Source organism: Drosophila obscura, unplaced genomic scaffold (genome assembly GCF_018151105.1).
Source record: "Drosophila obscura isolate BZ-5 IFL unplaced genomic scaffold, ASM1815110v1 contig_150, whole genome shotgun sequence".
NCBI classification, from domain to species: domain Eukaryota; kingdom Metazoa; phylum Arthropoda; class Insecta; order Diptera; family Drosophilidae; genus Drosophila; species Drosophila obscura.
Window position 1 is genome coordinate 5,312,131 of NW_024542736.1, and position 19,107 is coordinate 5,331,237.

General features: G+C 48.3%; 2 protein-coding genes and 1 non-coding gene across 3 annotated transcripts in view; 2 read left to right on the top strand and 1 right to left on the bottom strand.

Annotated features, from left to right (window-relative positions):
- LOC111068339 overlaps positions 1-19,107 on the top strand; it is a 49,771-nt gene that overhangs the window by 9,701 nt on the left and 20,963 nt on the right. Inside the window, exon 2 of the transcript XR_005967466.1 lies at positions 7,061-7,105. This is a non-coding gene — a transcript (uncharacterized LOC111068339). The remainder of the gene's footprint in view (positions 1-7,060; positions 7,106-19,107) is intronic.
- On the bottom strand, positions 12,212-13,695 carry LOC111068350. Its single transcript, XM_022357791.2, has one exon. It carries the CDS (start codon positions 13,441-13,443, stop codon positions 12,334-12,336), a length of 1,110 nt encoding a protein of 369 aa, XP_022213483.2. The 5' UTR covers positions 13,444-13,695; the 3' UTR covers positions 12,212-12,333.
- On the top strand, positions 17,860-18,603 carry LOC111068399 (coiled-coil-helix-coiled-coil-helix domain-containing protein 10, mitochondrial-like). The gene has a single exon (XM_041591586.1). The coding sequence runs from the start codon at positions 17,965-17,967 to the stop codon at positions 18,499-18,501; it is 537 nt and encodes a 178-aa protein (XP_041447520.1). The 5' UTR covers positions 17,860-17,964; the 3' UTR covers positions 18,502-18,603.

Sequence of the window (19,107 nt, forward strand, 5' to 3'; positions counted from 1 at the left end):
TTCCTATATTTCGGCTGGGGTTTCTTCTCAATTTTTTGTTGTCTTTGTTCGCCACATAAATCTCGTGGTGAATTTAGTTTCCGATTTGCATTCGGGTGCGTCCTCAGGTTTCCTCGCACATAATTCATGCAGCACGACACTTGCCACAGCCGCTGCCGCTGCTGCTCCCACTCCCACTCCTGCCCCAGCGTGTGGCAATAAATTTCGTGTTACTTTTTTGTGGTATGCCACATTTTCAACGCCATTTGTCCTCGACCTTGCTCGCAGCGCTTTTTGGCATCGATTTTGGTAGGGAAACCGCGTCGTCGCCAATTATGCCATTGGAATCTATTTATAGGAGGGAGTTCTGCGAGTTCTGCGAAGGCAACTCCAATCACGCAAGTTGCATGCCACCTGAAGGCTGCCACCATGCCACCATGCCACCATGCCACCATGCCACCATGCCACCTTGCCACCTTGCTGCTTGAACTTCACATTCCTTGGCAGAGCGTCAGCCCTCTCTTTGCATTTTAATGGTTTTTATTGATTTTCAGCATTGTTTCATTCGCACTGGCAGTCGCACTCTGCACTCTCCACTCTCCAGTCTCCACCTGCCTCAAGGGCTTCACCTGCTGCTGCCACTGCCATCGGTGCTGCTGCCTGACTACTCGTTATGAGCATTCATGGCATCAATTGGCGCGTGCCACCAACCGAATGTTCCCTAAAAACCCTCGCGTCGCCTCGCCTGACCCTCACAGTTAGTCCGCCAACTGGTTCTGTTGCACCTGCACTTGTGCTGGCATTTACCTTGCGGCCGATGTCCTCGTTCTGAGCCTCCTTTCATCGTGCCATCCATCCATCCGCTCAGCCATCCATCCACCCGAACACCCTATTTAGGAATCCGCGCAGTTAAACGTGCGCTTTATTCCGAATGCTCTACACAGAATTGGGGTCTAATTGTCAGGTGTTATGGTTGGGGAGGGAAACTACTGTGGGACACAAAGAAATTAGCTGCCAAGCTGGAAGGTCTCTGACATCGATTCAATTTTTGAAGGACCTTTGGGAGTGTCCCTTTTTAAGCAGCTTTTTTTGCAGAGTAATTTAATAGAATTAAATCCCGTACAATAATGATCTACATATGGCCCTGAACATATTGCCTTCGAGAATTCCTGAAAAATCGTTGTCAGCTTATTGATATCCCCGTTTAAGGTGCACATTTGGTTGAATAAATCCCCGGATAATATTTCACAAGTTTCAGTTATGCAAAGCAGACTCCTGAATAGCCTTCAGGATGTCGACCATTACTGCGGAGAGACGCAGACAGCGGGGAGGGGAGAGAGTACCTGCACCCGTATAAGCTGTAAGCCTCGACGATGGCACTTTACTCAATTTTTTTGTTGTCGTCATCTCTGTCCCCCCTTCTACCAGTGTATCTGTGACCTCTCTTTCAGCTGTTCTCTATCACCCTCGCTGTCATTCGCTTTGCGTTTTGCTTACACTTTCTTACTCCTTCTGTTGGCGCTACTCTGCCATTGCTGCTGCTGCCGCTGCTGCTCCTGGTGCTTCCGGTGAGCACGCCTCGCTTATCAGCGCATTTTCAGTTGTTTCTTGTTGCTGTGTGTCTGGTCTCCCCAACCCCCCCCTACACTCCGACACCCTCCGTACAGCCATCATTTTCGCACAGACCCCACCCCACACCAACCGTCGTTTCCCTGAGGCCAACTCGTTGCTTGTTTGCCTGTTTTGCATGTCATGCGCTTGTTTGTTTTTTGCTCCTGTTTTCTTCGTTTTGTGTGTTCCTTCCGTTTTCAATTTCTTTTTACATGTTCGCGTTCGGTCGTTGTTCCCCCGTTCGCTTTTCTTGTGCCCTGCTCCTACGCTTTTCTCATTTTATTTTTGCATATTTTGAGCAGTTCCTCCGTATGACATTTCTGCTGGCTCATGGATTCAAGGATTTGGTAGGATGAGGCAGGCGGACCTGCATCCATATTTCTCATTCTTCCGCTTCTTGTGTTGTGTGCCAAGGATTTCAGCATATATTTTGACCTGCCAGATAGTCAGCGCTAAGCCTCTGATCGGCTATAGCAGTGGTTGCCTTCGAAATTGATTTGCGACAAGGATGCAGCAGACTGGACCTCAATTATTGTCCTCATTCATTTGTGGGGCATGCCTATACAAACCTCTAATTGAAATCTAACTTAATTTATGGCCCAGCTACACAAACATTACAAATATTTGGCCAGGAGGAGACGGTCCTGCTTTAATTGGAAATGCCAGGACAGGGCCCGCAGCATATGGGCTGGGCATGGGTATGGGTGGGCCATCAAAGTCGACTTTAACGCATGACCTGCCAGATCAGAGCCACTGGAGCGGCAGTAATTCATAATAATACGAGTTATGTATACATTAAATCCAGTAATTTATTGATTTTTCATATGAGAATTCACCACACATCCGGACAATAGATGGGGGAACAGCAGTGAGAATGGGAATGAGAATGGGGATGGGGATGACTTCCGCTTTGTTTGCCTCAGATCTCAGATGTCAATAAAAATATGTGCGGCCACAGTCCAAGGAACTTCATCATCATCTCCAGTCGTCTGCATCATCATCATCGATGGGCCAATACGGAGTGCCGAATCAAAGATGAATGCGTGACCCAAGCAAAAGTTGTGATTGGAATGAATTAAGGGAACCCAGGCCCAGGCCTGGCTCCATCACGCGGCCATCTCTGAGGCCCACAGCTGAGTGATTGACATGACCGCAGGGGGTCGGTCGGTCTGTCGGTCGGTCGAAGGCAGCCAGGACATCGTCCTAATGGCCCATTGACAATTATGGCGCTACTAAATCTTGTCGAAAGAGAGCGTGTCAGGGGGGAGGGGGTCTTGGCAAACATGCCCCCTGTCATATGCACAAACGTTGTCCAACCAAAGCCGACTTCAACTTTAGTTTGCTTCTCTTTGTTTGTCTTTGATGGGGATCGAAGTGCGGAGTGCGGAGTGTGGGTTCCCGGCTGTGGTTGTGGTCACTGTGGAAGGGGATGTGGTGGAGGCTGGAGGTGGAGGCTGGGCTCTTGGATCTTGCATATTATTCAATTAAAATCGCACTACTATTAAGCTTGTACGGACAACTGTCAGCAGCACGCATGCAATCAATGTCAACACGAACAGGGGCATACAAACGAGTTTACTGCAGATGAGGCAAAGGATATATGCCCCGACACACACACACACACACACACAGACACACACACTTGCACACACATAAACGAATGTGTGAGTGAGGAAGAAGAGCCACAGTTTTTGGTGGGTGTACGTTAATAGAACTTAGACTCGCATAAATGTCAGCTACGAGATTGGATAGCCCCGGGCTACAACTAAGTCTCTGCATATGCGTGTCTGAAGTGTTTTCCCCTGGGGGAGGGGACTCTCGACTCTCTCTGCCCCCCCCAAAAACAGGCAGCAACCAGGGAGACAGACATAGTCGATGTGGCGACTAGAAGATACCCACTACACCGGGAACTGTCCAGCTAATGCAAATATTTACAGGTTTGCAGGAGGATGATTTGTTGGTTGAAGAAGGAGTAATCACACGATGTGGAGGGAGAAGGCTGGCAGCGATATATACACACATATGTGTGTTAGTTATCAAGTGTTCTTTTTGGGGTTTTGCTATCGAAAAGCGATAGGGAAACAGGTTGCGGTAACAGACTGTTAACAGACGTGCGGTGCTAACAGTTCTGTTAAGCTGTTCCAGCTGCTGGCCTGTACAACGGAAATCTCTTTCTTTCGATCTGTAAGTCTTCGAAATCCGAGAATTCTGGAAGGGAAAAGTACAGACTCTAATAAAAGAAAAAAGAATATACCTTTCGTGCTGCACACGGTATACTCAAGTACCGGGCATAAAAATTGGACGAGCTGTGCCAGCTTTAAATTTATGTGCAACAGTGGAGGCTGCTTAAAGCGGAGCTTGCACTGGGGCTGTGCGAGTTCCGCCAGTGGCCAAAGTTCACTGTGGCTCAGGTTTTCTCCAGCGTCGTGTTTTCAAGCATCCCGAGCAAATTAAGACAGAGCAACACAACAGGGGCCACACTGCCACACGCCCCTTGTGGCTTGCTACTTCGGTGGTGCCGTGCCTCATCTGGCAGCACGACCTCGTAGAAAGTTTTCGTCTGTTGTGTTGTGTGTGCCCCACGAAAGTTACCCAAATGCCAAGGAGGAAAACCTGAAAGAAGACGAAAAAAGAAAAAAGAAAAAGAAAACTGTTGCCCCCAATGAACTTTTGCATAAGATGTTTGAGAATACGAGTGGAGGATGCGATGGGGGCACGGCCACTGTCAGTGGCGTTAAGTGGCGCCCAGCCAAGACGCAGCATCAGCAGTTGGTTGCCGTTGCCGTTGCCAGCCCCTATCTCTGCCACATCCAATACTCATTCCCAGTCCCTCCCAGCTGGCCTGCTGGGGCGCAGATAGCGTGCAGAGAGTGAGGGAGAGCTGGGGGCTGGGGGACCTCTTGGAGTAGGTACATGGAGTAGGAGCCGCGGAGACGACCATTCGTTGCCCATCCGCCATGTAGCCTTATTTTTACGGCTATCGTTTCAATTTTTATGGCTTAAGTTGTTGTAAATTTAGTTGGAAGTAGAGTTGCGCTCCGGCGCTCTCCCCCTCCCTCATTCCCTGTGGACGGGCAGCTCGAAGGCTCTTCAATGGGGCACAACAGTGTGGTGCCCCAGCGTGGAATCGATATCCTCTAGCTATCCGCAGTGACCCACTCCGGCTGCGTGTCAGTGCGGACGGCGTCTGCTGTCCTATTAGCCGTCAAGCGGAAAATTTAATACTGTTTATTTACACAATTTCCCAGTTAGCCCCCCCTAGCCACGGCTTCACAGTTACCTAACGTTGTCTCTCTGTCCGTCTTACTGTTTGTCCGACTGTCCGTCTGTCTGTCTGGCAGTGTTTTTTCTGGGTCTGCTTTTTGCTTGAACGTTGCGTAATTTTGCTTCTCTTTTGCTTTAAATAACTCTGTCTCCCTCTTACACTCTCTTTGTGGCTGTGGCAACCACACGCACTCCCACTCCCACTCACACTCCCAATTACATTCGCACTTTGTGTGAAAAATACGAGTTAACAGTACATTTGGCGTAGAATTTATGCGCCGATAAAGGCGGAAGGTAACCCCGACACGTCACGCCCACAGCTACCAAAGCCGCCTCCACATCCGCCCAGGCGCTGCCCCGCCTGTGTGCGGTCCTGTGCGTGGCATACAATTACGCATTGCGTATTTTATTCAATTTGCAACACCTGGAAACACCTTCAGCACAGCCTGCTTAGCACCCCCACGATGTAAGGATATAAGGTATCCCCGATTCTTCAATCAGCCCTGGTGATGGGAGAACTGAAAAGGTCAGAAATCTGATCAGATATTCCCCTTCAATGGAGGAGGTGGATTAACCAAAAGAAGGCATTGGATGAAGAGATTCCAATTGGATTACACTTCCAGGTACTCCTTGGAAACGGGACTAATGTATGTTTGGGTACTGGTACTTGGTACTTGGTGTGGTAAGGTTTGCTTGGAATCCTGGTTACCTTTTTCTGTCGGAGGAAACCAAAAGAGAGAGATTTCCCTGCTCCATCCCTCAAGAATATTCTCAGCTAGAAAAAACAAATCCCCATTTCTACAGGCAACCAATTTATTCATAAATTATTTCAAACGGATAAAATGGTTACAAAAATAAAATGATTTATTTTTATATAAAGGCAAAAGATAGCCAAGAATAGTCCCAGAAGTTCAGACAGTGGGTAAACATTGCTATCATTTTGTGGCCAACTTGTTTTAGAAAGTTTCTCAATGTGCGTTCTCTTCAATGGGTTAAAGCTTGAGCCTTTTATTGCTATTTCATTTATTTATTTGCTATCGCCCTTCGTGCTCGCTGCATTTATTCGAGTAATTTTGTCTGGGTCATGAATAACAGACGACTCTGCCGCTTCGGCACCAGCGATGCGATGTGCACTACGAATGCAAATGGAGAACTGGAAAAAAAAGCGATGGGATTTGTGGAGGAAGGCGGAAGCTAAGCTGCAAGTCTGTGCTGACTATGGGGCAGAGAAGGCGGAAAAGTGTGGATATTTTTGCATCCGTTGGTACCTCGTGGAGAGCGGCGGTTTATCGTATGAGTAGATTATAATACTGGTAGATATATATAATTGTTTTGAATACTCGTACTTGGATCTCCACAACATAGAGAGACTTCCCGAAGAACCTTTCTAGTACCAGTAATGCAAGAAATCCTTTAGGCGCTTTCCACGGTACCTTGTGATTCGAAATCTCGCATATGCATATGGTGTTTTATTCCCACTTGTTGTGCCATACAATTTATGCGAAATCACGTATGCCAGAGCATAACAAATCAGGCACAATACCCGTACTATAAATAATGCAACAGCCGAAATGCAATGCTATGCGATTGCGGCATCCACACATAGGAGACACACTAAGAATTCTCTCTCTCTCTCTCTCTCTCTCTATCGCTCGCTCTTTTTGATGGAAGCTTAAAATAAACAGTGAATTTGTAGGCAGTCGGACAGGTGGGGAGAGGAGGGTTGACTAGGCAAACACAGTATCTACAGCTGCTTCTCCCATTTGGCTACACACCCCACCCCAGCCATGTCCATGTCATTGACTGCTGTCAGCCGAAGGCTCTTTGCTGCCAGACCGAGATGGAGACAGAAACGGAGACGGCGCACTCTGACCCATTTCTATGTGAACCCTGCACAAGCGTTAATCTTTTTTATGTTCAGTACCATCCTGGGTCGCTGCGATTCAATATAAGATATTTTTCAATGGAGCACAAGAGTGGGTTAGGAGGGGAGTAGGCTGTGGAGGGCCTTCATTTCGGCTGTCATTTGGCCCTGAGTGGCACTCCGAGTTAGCTTTATTGGGTTCCTCAGCTGTCGGCATATGTGGAGTCTATTTCGATAGTTGCCATAGGAAACCCGACACCCAAACTTCATGGCCATCGATCCGATACTTTCTAATAATCCCATGATTGAACCCCATTTTAACCAGTCTTTTTCTCTTTGCAGAGTACACATACGAGTACGAGTACGAGGGCGAGACAGGGCCACAAGGTGAGTCTGGGCGTCTGTAAATTTGACTATAGTGGCATTTGGCATTTGGGAGTTGGGAGTTGGGATCTCGAACCTCAAGAGCACATTCCACTCGAGCGAAGCGCAAGAAAAATTTGACTCTAGATTAGGCCATAAAAATACGCATTAAGCTGTCTGGAAGAGATAACTTCATATGAATTTATTGACATTTCGGTTGGTCAGTCCCACTCGTCCAGTCGTCCACTCGTCCAGCTGTCCACTTGTTTGCCCTCAGAACGATTCGTTGGTCCGGTCAACAGAGCATGAAAAGGCCAACATCCGTTGTGGCTAATGTGCCTGTGGGCAGGATGTTATGATGGGTGGACGAAGGGGGAGCAGAAGGGTCCTTTGTGTGAATGCGGCGAATGAGAAATACATAAATAAATTAGTTACGTGCCTGGCAGAACCCCCCGGAAACCACATCTGTATAGCTGTGTAGCTTTTTTGATCAACTTCTTTGCTCGGAATATGAAAGGGAAATATGTTTTTGGAAAAGTACTGTCGTACCTTGAGGGACAATTGTGATGGGTTAAGCTGCTCAATAGTTGCCACGGACTGTCTCCCTCACTTACATACATAGATACTCCCCAAATGGCATGGGCTGATTTATGGATAGAGATCCTTTATGCAGAGTTTAAATCACAAGCTCGGACACCGCTTAACTTTGCGGTTGTGCTTCATAAATTTTGTTTATTCATTTGTTTTGCTGTCTGGTCTGTCCTTGCCGGGCATGGCCTTTGCTGTGGTCCACAATTTTTTACCTCTAGAAATGTTCTATTTTTTTTCGTCCGTTGGTCAATTATTCAGACCGAAATGAAACGCTTGTGGTTTGCACACAGGCTACAAAAAGGCAGCAGCAGTAGAATGGCCTGGTGGGTTGGGTGTGGGTCTCTGGGAACTAGAGCATTTAAATGGAACGAGAGAGCACTGCATCCAGGCAGGGAGGGACTGGGACTGGGTCCACGCCCAACGAGACGTGTGACTGTTGACGGGCTTGTGTAAATTGCATAAACTTGGTAAATGTGCAAAAAGTGTTGCTACAGCTACAGCTACAACTACAGCCACTCCCTCAACAGGTGGGGAGATGAGGAGATTGCCGGCACTGCGCCAGTCAGTCCTTCAGTTCATTATGTGGCCAGCACTGTTTACCCAGTGGCCTGCTCCTCTTACTCTCGTGCTGTGGTGACAGTCAGTCATTGGGCTGGTCACTCGACTGCAGTGCCAAGTCCTCAGTCCTCAGGCAGCCTGTTCGCATCCTGTGGCCACATCCTGTCGGCGGCACGCCAGCCTCAGTGCCATCCCAGACTGAATGACGAGAGCGAGCAACCATTGTGTTTGGCTGGCAGCAGCACTAGCATTCATATGACTTCTCACAGACACAAGGCATTATGACGCCCGGACAGAGCTTCTCTGGAGTGTGTCGAGAAGAAATCAAGCGTAATGAAGCCCCAGCCTCAGCCCCAAACTGGGGCCCGGGCAGACAAAGGTTTACTTAGGCGATGTTCTGTTTGGTTCTTGTCTGTTTTGCTCCTCTGCCCATTGGAAATTCAACCAAATGATAACAGATAAGCCGCTTGACACTAACACGCTTAGGCACTCAAGGGTTGCTTTAGTTTAGCCCTGTTCCACCTTCTGATAGGTGGGACAGCCACCACACTCCCCAACGACCGACTGCCCCCCAATTAGTGGGAAACTGCCATGTAATGCCTCGGAATTAGGAAATACATATAATTGGAGTATTCCTGGGAAAAGGCATTACAAGACAGTTTGCTCAAATAGACTGGGAACCGAGACCTGCTGCTGGTATTACTTCTGCTGCATTTCGAGTGATATTTTCCGGGGAAAGCTGCTCTGTGAAATTCCATATTTTTTGCTGTGAGTTACGCCCAAGTTCTGTGTTCAAGGCACACTCAAAAGTTGCCTTGAAAAGTTTCTGAATACTGTAAACTACTGCTCGCAAATGCGACCAATCTTCCAAATGACAGTTTAGCCAACACTTTTAGCCCTCCCCTCCCCAGCCCAGTGTAGCTCTTAGCCGTCCTCGCCTTGGTCAGCTTTACCTTTAATGGGCATAAATGTTTACCATTTACCGTCGTGTGCCATTAAATAAACTATCGCAGAGGTGTGGGCGTGGTAAATTGGTTCGATTGGGTGGTTGTAAGTTTTACAGAGTAAACAAACAGGCGCGAAAGAACAGAAAGGGAAGGACGAACTTTTGATACTCTCACAGATCCATCAGATCCCTCTTTATGGGTATATGCAGACAACAATGAAAATCACGAGCTAATTGGCAAATTTTAAGCGCTACCTTTTAGGCAAACATCGACAAGGCAACCAACGACGAACGACCTCAAAGGCAAGACATGGGAGACATGGTAAGAAATGGCTGCAGGAAATCATGTGACGTGAGGCTTTTGTTTGTTTTGTTTGTTTCTTTGGCTAATGCTGTTGTTGTTGTTGCTGTTGCTGCTGTTGCTGTTGCCCGCAGCTGTCCACAGCAGCGTTTCAGGGTTAAGGGAAGTTGTTGTTGTTGCTGCTGTTGGCTTTTGCTGCTTTTCTGTTCTGTTCTTGCCACAGCAACATCATTGAAATTGACTTCATTATTATTTTATAGTCTTGGCCTGGTCTCTGGCCTTAAGTTTTGCTGTGCTGTGCTCTGCTTTGACTCCAGCATGGTTATGGTTCTGGTTCTGGTTTTCCTTTTCTTTTTATGGCTTTTTATCAAATCTTACATTGTGGTGCTTGTGGCACGTTCTACACTGATGGCCATGTATCCCCATCCCACTCACTGGCAGTGCTTATTAAAACCCGGGCACCGGGCTGCTGAAACATCTCTATATGGCCAAGTTTATGCACATAAAGATATGTATCCTGGGTACATAAGGATATCCCGGGATGGCTGGGTGCTGCTTGGTTGGATGATGGCTGGAGCCTCAAGCAAAACTGATATAATGCATTTTACAGCACACAGTCAAGAGGGTGGCAGGGCCAAGAAAACTACATAAATGGTGGCACCATTAGCAGCCATTATATGTGAACTTTGATTACATCTGGAGTATCTACGCTAAGTAGTGGGGCAGCTGTGCTCAGAGTTGTGTGCTTATTCCAATTTTAATCTTGTTCATTCTGTATAGATTTAAACTTTTAATCGAAGGGACTTTGGTTCGGGCAGCAGCAGGATCGGACTGTCGTCTGCAGCTCGCTTCCCTGTGTCCTGTGTCTCAACAGACTTTAATTTCCTGAAATGTCCCTGGATGGGGGACAATTTTCGACTACCTCTTTGATGGTCACTCATCCGCCAGTACTCCAGCGCGGCACGGCGCGGCGCGTCGCTTTTCCGCTTACCGAGAAGCACTCGCTCAAGTGTCACTTGCCATTTGCCAGTCACTTGCACTGCTCCCATCCTCCCCCATCCACATTTACACACGGCTCGCTGTATTTCTTTTTCAGTTTTTGCCGCTTCGTCGAGGCATTATGTAAATTTTTTATCGCCATTTTTGCTGTATTTCCTTTTTATGTGTGAGCGGCGTTTTAGTTTTTGTATGTGCAAGTAGACAGCTTAAGTCAAATGCTCTTCACGGGCTCTACCGCTTCACCGTTCTACCGCTCTACCGTTCTCTCTTTTCTACCTTTCTGCCGCTCTTTGTCTTTGTTAGTTTACGAGCATTAACACTCATGGCACGACACTCGCACGAGTACGAATACGAGTACGAATCCGACGCGTACGGGTAGTACTCCCATTCCCATTCCTATTCCTACTTGTTCTTGTTTTTTTGGGTCAGTTTCGAAGCTCTTAGCGTTTTTCAAGTGGTTTTAGCGCACACTCGAAATAATTTTGTGTACGGAATTTGCTTGTGGCGGCGGGTCTGCTGCTATCAATGCGATTAAAAAACAATTACACTTGTGACATTAATGGCACCCAAATCGCAGATACATATACATACGAGTATGTACAGGTGTACCGAGTACGTATGTACATGGGTACATATTTTTTAGTTATATATAATTTACCTTTGCACATTTCGAGGGTGGGGCGGTCCCGTGTCTGTCTCTGCCTCTGCCTCTGTTTGTGGCATCTGCGCAAAAAAAGCGTCGATTTGTTTACTCTGCCAATGGCTGTTCGCCGGATAACCACATCGAAAATAAACACAAATCCAAAATTGATTTCCCAAAAATCAAAATAAACAAATTCCCTTTTTTGCGTGTGTTTAGTGTTGCGTTTCATTTCGTTTCGCTTCGGTTCGTTTTTGTTCCTTTTGGAGTTTCGAATACTCGGTATTTGGTGGGGTGAAGGGTCGTGAAAATTCGTGGAAATGTACATATGCAATAGCCAGTGGAAAGCATTGCATACCTCAGAAAATATTCGACAGGTCATGGCCGTCTGCATGAGAGACTTTTAATTGCTTAAAACAAACAAATCTGTTGATGAAAATCATCAGTTTCTTCATTCTTTAAATTAACTGCCAGGCCAATGGCGGAGGGGCAGGCTGGGGCACAGCAATCCTAATGGCCAGGCTAATGGCTGGTGGCCAACATCTTGTGGCATTATTAACATTATTGCCGCATGAGTCCCATGCCATCCCTCCTGCCACAGCCTACTCTCCTTTGAGAGCGTCAACAGCAGCAGCAGCATCAGGAGGAGACGGATCCATAAGCAAAAAAGGGAAAGCTTATCAATGAATCACCAAAGCATGTGATTGATGATTTGATGTGATGTCTGAATGTGTAGGTGTATCTGTCAGCGCATGTATGTGTGTGTGTGTGTATTAGTGTCGTTTCATTTGCCTCTTGAAGAGCGACACACACAGGCACACTGAGTGTGGCTTCTCTGACAAGGATTAGGTGCCCACGCAGAATCCAAGCAAATACCAGGAAAGACTGCGACTGTGTGGGTGGGTGGAAAATGGGGAAAATGACAGCACACATATGCATACGTGTGCGTGTGCGTGTACGTGTGTGTATTAGTCAGTCTAAGACAGATTAAAAGTGAAGAGCCCGCAAAAAGTTTGCCTTCGTCGAGTCTGGGGAGGATATACCCTAACTGGCATACGGATGGTATGACTATGTAGGCGGTCACTCGGAAGAGAATTATGGGCTGAGTTACGTTTGCTTTATTGCGAAATGTACACAGAAAATAAATCAATTGAGTGAACTATCCCTGGGGGGACATCAATGGCAATCTTTATTCTAATTCATCGAATAATCTGCTTTCAACAGCCGTTGATGCGCGACGGAAATAGCCGACACTTGCAGCAGGTGTCTCGATCTTTCATGGTCTTCAGCACAACGTCGGCCATGCGCAGGCGTTTTGAGGCAGTCTGCGGCCTTCGCTGCTTGGCCGCCGGTGGAGCAGGAGCCGATTCCTGCGAGGTCTGGCGACGAGCTTGGGCTGCCCGTTCCGCGAGCACCTGCCGCATGCGATGCGTGAGCCGGGGATTGGTGTGCAGCTCGGTGAGGGGTCGGTGGTTGAGCAGCTCCTGCCGCTTCTCCATCCTGATTCGCTTGAGCTGAAGTTTCTGCGAAATCACGGCCTCCTTCCGCTGCAGGTGGAGAGCGGACAGTTTCTGCTCAAAGGACGTCCGCGAGCGATTCGCAAAATACTGCACCCATTGGGCACGCGTGGCTGCCATGCTCTCGGGGGTTATTTGGGTTTTCGGCTCAAGCAGCGCCTCCTGCACAGAGCTGTTTGAGATGCTTGTCCTGAAGCGAGCCAGGTCTTCATCCATATCCAGTTGATCCAACAGACTGGCGAAGTTGCTCTCCATGATGGCCGTTAGATAGTTTCGCTGATCCACGGGCATCTCCTTGCAGAAGAGCTTCCACAGGGCGTTGGAGGGCTGCGCATCGTCCCCGTACTCCTCCAGCATCTGGCGATCCTCCTTGCCCTGGGACTTCCTCTTCTCCAGCAGCAGATCCCTGAACCGATGTATCTTCTGTCCCACCACTGTCCTGGCCAACCGCTCCACCTGCTGCTCGAAGTGCTCTCTGTGCATGACGAAGGCTACGTTCGACCTGCATGTGGGTTTCTCCACCTCCTCCATTCCCACAGCGTTGAGCAGAACCCGCTGCATCTGCTGAGTGTAGCGCGTCCTCAGCTGGTTCATCATCACCTCCGATCTGCGGCCGGCACTGACCAGTCGCTTGTGCCTGTCCACCAAATCGCTGAAGATCGCATCGACCAGCGGATACACCTTGAACAGATCCAGATCTGACTTGGGGGGAATGCTTTCCGGATGCACTGGTGGATGTCCGCTGCTGATACTTGTCTTGGACTTTCTGCTATTTTCCGAGTTCCTTTGATTGGACAGGCCCAACACCATGGGACTTATTCGCTTTAGTTTATATGCCGGGAGGGGTTTCTTGGGCGAAGTCCTGGCTATAAAGGGCCCATACTCAGAGATATGCAAGGTCTTGCCAGGACCGCAATACTTCCATTTCTTTGTCGATTCCTTTGCCAGCCCTCCCTTACCTGGACGACTCTCCTCTTGGTGCTCTCTCCATTGCAATGCGCTGGGAAATTCCTTTGCACTGATACTCGTAATTTTGAAATCTTTTCTAAAGTTCCAATGACTTTCCTGTCATGGGGCTCTGCCGCCGGGCAGGGCAGGGCAGGGCATTAACCAGTCAGTGATTTCTTCCAGCGACTGTTTGCCGACATCAACCGCCATCATCATCAGCAGCTGTTGGCTGTTGGCTGTTGGGTGTTTGGGGCTTCCGCCATTTGGTCGATTTGTTCGCTCGACGCGTCGGCAGCTTCAAAAGCCTCGCACTCGCACGTTCGTTCTCTTTTTCTTTCCTTTTAGCTGGCACTGTTGATTTTCACACGCACACACACACACACAGCATACAGTCATACACCCCTGCCACACCATGAATCTCTTTGTCCTAGACCAAACTGTTTACACATACGCGCGATTTTCTTTTAACAATTCATCAAATGCGCTAAGCGCGCACAAAAACTTTGACACTCGACGTTTTCTTTATTTGGGCAGGGGGAAACGGGCGAAAAGGGGCTGCGCACGGTGCCTTTCTGCCACCCCCTTTCTGCCGCCCCATGGCAGCCATATCAATCATCGCCCAAAGTGCGTGGCTGTTAGACACCTTTGCCGTGTGCCCCTCTGACTTTGTGTCTGTGCCTGTGCCTGTGCCTGTATCTGTGCCTGAGTGTGTTCATGTGAAGCTTTAAAATATTTATTATACCCGGTACCTGTGGGGTTCAAGGGTATGTTGTATGCAACGGTAGAGGTGAATGTATTACAGCTTGAATGGGGAAAAGTAAGTTCCAACGAGAAAGTCTGTCTTTTGCTTCCAGTAATTGTTTCAGATGTTCGTGCATTGAAGTACCAGGTATCTCCCTGTCGAGACACTCCGCCAAATCGTTTCTACTTGTTTTACTTTGCGCTTGTTGGCCGCGTTGAAGGCTAAATACAATAACTCAAAGTGATTTGCCGGGGCCGAAAGAGCCGGGCGGCGTTATTTGCATGTTACCCCACCCGTCCCCGTCACTGATGCTCTCCTTTGCCGCCTCAAGTGTGCATTATTTATTTGCTTTGCCTTTTCGCAATTTATTTTGCCAAATTTTCGAGTGAGAGGAATTCGTTGCTGACGTTGGCAATTAGTAACCGGGCATGAAAAAGCGAATATTAAAGGAACTCTTTGCAGACATCGACATCGGAAACGGTAGGTAGTCAAATGATTAAGTGCACGGCATAATCCAGACATTGCACATACGCACTGTGTGCGCGTGCACCGCAACATGCCTCCAGGCTTAACTATATTTATTTTCGCTCGCATTTGCCCTTCGCTTAATTAGTGTAAATAATTTGGAGGGCTTAAAAAGCTGAATTAAAATTAATTAGTTATTAAATGGCAATGCGAAAACGATAAGCCCTCACGTATGCGAGTCGAGTCGAGTGTGTATTTTAGTTGATTTATGTAAATTAATTAAATAAACACCTGTGGCCAGTGCAGTGCAGAGCAGAGCAGAGCAGTGGCATGCCACCACCACACCCATGAAGAGAAATTATCTAGTGAATTGGCCGTTGGACCCAATTAGTACTAGGCCCTGCCCTCTGCCCTGGGGGCATGGGAATCCGTTTCGTGATCTGGTCTAATTTGGAACAGTACCTAATTGCATTGCCCGAGCGTCGCCGGGGGCCCTGATTTATATTGGATGTCAACTGGAGTCCATAAATTCCCCGTGGAATGGTTTGCGTGGCAGTGGAGCATAGTCCTGTCCCTCAGAGAGTGGGTTAGTGCCTGACAGGTCCCTATGTCTGCGCGCTGCGCGCTGTGTAGGCAGTCAAGTGTGCGGATGATTTATTTTCATTAAAAACTTCTTTTGCGGCCACTTAAACATTAAACAGGCTCTGGGCCTCGCCGCTCTAGCCGCGCACTTCATAAAGAAGAAAAGTGGAAAAGTCCCACTCAGCGGAAAGTTGAAAGTAGAAAGCAGACGGCTGCCCAAGAGGCAGGCAAATTTTAATCTGCACATTACGAAGTTGTATAAGTGAAGTCCGTGCATCCATCCTTTCGCCATTCGCCTTTCACTTTCGCCGCTCACTCGAAAATGCAATCATTAATTTTTCTAGCTTAGGTTCGAGGCAAAGTTTCCTAGTAAGCAAAAGGAAAACGAAATGTAGAAATGTGAATGTAATTACGTTCGTTGAGCCCTCCACTCGGAGGGAGGCCTTTCTTGCTGAAATCTAAATTAATTTGTTTGCCTGTCCCCCCCCTACACCACCGGCAGAATACGTGCGTGAACTGCTTGCACTGCTTGCGAGGAGTACTCTCGGCTCCATTCTCAGAACCTTCCGATTCCGATTGTCCAAGTGGCAGTTTGCCATCGCATTGGCACGCGATCATTAGTCAGGGAACAGGAAATGCAACTGCTGGCGGACCTGACACTTGATGAAAGCTCAGTTCCGTCACACCCCTCCAGCGCATACCCTACAGGGATCCGCTCGGCCATTGGAGAGCCATTTCATTGATTGCCGGAGTGGTGGCCGATTGAAATTGCTTTCTAATCGTGTGCCGCCCATCTTCAGTACGAGGATAATGCAATTAGTAGTCTAGTCTGATTTAGTCCACGGTACGGAACAGTTTAGTCCAGTCCAGTCACATAACGAGTACCTCTGTCTCTGTCTCTGCGCTGCTCTGCTCTGAATGTTTTTTCCGTGTTTCCATTGCGTGTCCCGGTCACGGCAAAGGGCGTTGGCAAATTAAAAGTTCTCTTTCCATTATTTGGATTGCCTGCAGGAGCCAAAGTGAGTTTGATATAAATTAGTTTCTGCAGTCGCCTGGAGTCGCCTGAAGCCGCCTGGAGTCGTCTGCTAATTAGACATGGAAAAAGTTCTCCGAATTCTCACACCTAAAGGACAATCCACAAAAAGTTGCCCTAAGCTGCTGCCACTCCGCATTGTCCATTGTCCATTCTTTAGAGAAAGTTAAGTGTTGGGTCGGTATTCCTTTGCCATTCCATTCCTTTCCCTGGCTGCGACATAATTATGTGCCAGCAATTTGCATTGCGACCGGCACCACCAGCACAACAATAACCATAAAACGGCACAACAATTGGAGGGCTGGAAAGGCTGCAAACGTAAAAGAAAAACATGGAAAAGCACAGGCGGCAAAGGCAAAGGCAAACAAAAAGAACTGAACTCAACTCCGTTGTGCAGCAGTTATTTCAACACCTTTATGGCGGTTCTACATTTGTTGTCCCGGCCAGGCCACAAAGCACACACGCCGACCACCACAATGGGTTTCGTTCTGGCCAATGACCAAACAGTGGGTCTGCTCTGCTCTGCTTTGGTCTGGTCTGGTCTGGTCTGATGTGCATGAGGGCTAGACTGAAATGTTGGCTAGGGGACTGGGTGGCTAGACGCCTACCCATGGCACGGCAGGCAAAACAAATGGCGGGACAGCTACGTGGAAATACATTTACAAACCAAAGATAGAAATCTGGAGATAAGGCAAATTGCTGTGCTACAAAATCGTTAACTGTAATTTACCGCATTCGAAATGTTCTCCATTCTCCAGGAGTCGGACAGCAAAGCAGTCCTGCAGTGCAGTCCAGCAGTCCTGCAGTTATGAATGGTATCCTTTAAGGAAGGTCTGCTCAAGAGCTGTACGAGTATTGTGAAACTTAATCGGGTTTTTAGGGGAAAGTCTTTGGTCGAAAATTGCCTCAATTGTAATTGAGGCAGCGCTCTCTTCGAGGTGCATTTGCCCACAGGTGTAATAGGCTGCCACTTAGGTGAGTGGAATGGAAATGACTGCCGCAAATTATCTTTCCTTGTATCCACATTACTCATACGCACCATGGCCGCATTCGGCTAATTCATCCGAAGTGCAATCACCCGCAGACAAACACACTCGAGTCCGATTCCAAACTGAACGCATGCCAGTCAGAAGTCCGCATTTCTCTGGCAGCTACTGTTTCTGGTATCTGACTGTGTGTGCAACAAGTTTGCGGCATCGCTGTGTTCAGAGTGTCCGAGTGCCTGTCAAAAGTAATGAGACGCTCGACGAGTAGAGGCTACCCAGCGGCAACTTACATTTCCAATGAAGCAGACCAAAATTTTAAGTTTAATCGAATTTCCGAGTACTCTGGAGCACCCAAGACCTACCCTGAGGAAAGCTCTCTGCGAACGGTTCCTTCTCCGAATTTGGGAGCACAAAGCAATCCGTAGTAATCCGAGTGGGCGGTGCCCTTCGCCAGATCGGATCCCTTGTGATTTCGAGCATTCGAAATTCAGCTCCCTGGCAACAAGTATCAAATACACACAGTCCCAATTTGTTCAATTTTTGTCTGTGATTTTGGCCCAAAATAAAGTAAGAAAATGCCCCGTCAACGTTCAGATAAGTCCAGTGGATCGGCTCGTCGCCAGAGCTCCAGGAGCAGCACCAGCTGCACGATTCCCGTACCCAGCTCTCGTGCGAGCAGCAGCCGCTTGCCTGCGGTGCAACAGCCACGCAAAGAGGAGTCGACACCAGCTCCAACACCAGCTGCAGCAGCAGCGACAGCGCCAGCGGCGGAGGCAGCCTCCAAGGCACGTGGCACAGGCAACATGTTCAAAGACATGGCCACCACTGCGGCGGGCGTGGCAGCCGGATCAGCTGTGGGCCATGCCGTGGGCGCTGGCATTACTGGACTGTTCGGCGGTCGCGCCAAGTCGGCCGCCGCCAACCACCAGGGAGACCAGGCGGCGGCGCCGGTGACAGTGCAGGCGCAGGGCACCAGCGAACTGGTCGAAGATGCTCCCTGTACGTACGAGCTGCGGCAGTTCCTCAAGTGCACCGAGGAGAACAGCGACCTGACCGTCTGCCAAGGGTTCAACGAGGCCATGAAGGAGTGCCGCCGGCGCTACAACATTTAGGGGCGGAAAACAGAGGCAAAGGCAGATCCAAGACAGCAATCGCTCATAAGAAATAGCCACAAAATATTCTCTTTGAGTTAATTGCATTAAAAAATAGTTCCCAAATGCCGAATATACTTTTTGAGTATTAACTAAGTTACTGAGTGGCCCCCAAGAGTAAGTCAAAATATGCTTCAAAGAGGGAAAATTAATTGGCACTGAGTGTGGGTGGGGCAGGGGCAGGCATCAGCCAGGGCTGGCTCTCCTCTCGTCTCGTTGCTCTGGCCCGGCCCATCCATCTTGCCAGCCGAAACATTATTGATGTTGATTGATTTATAAACATTTCTGCGGCCCAGCAGGGGACGGACTGACTGAGTGAATGACTGGCTGATGGGGATGGGCGGAATGGGCCAATTAAGTGGTAGCCAAAACAATAAACAAAATGAAATTAGCATGCCGACTGATCCTGCTCCTGCTCCTCCCCAGAACCAAAGGAAGCATCAGCTGCTGTCGCAGCTATTCACATGGGCTCTGGTGTAAGCCACGGGCACAGCCACACAAAAATGACAGATAGACAGAACAGAAATTTTCAGCGAGCAAATATAATTTGCTTAAATATTCATAACA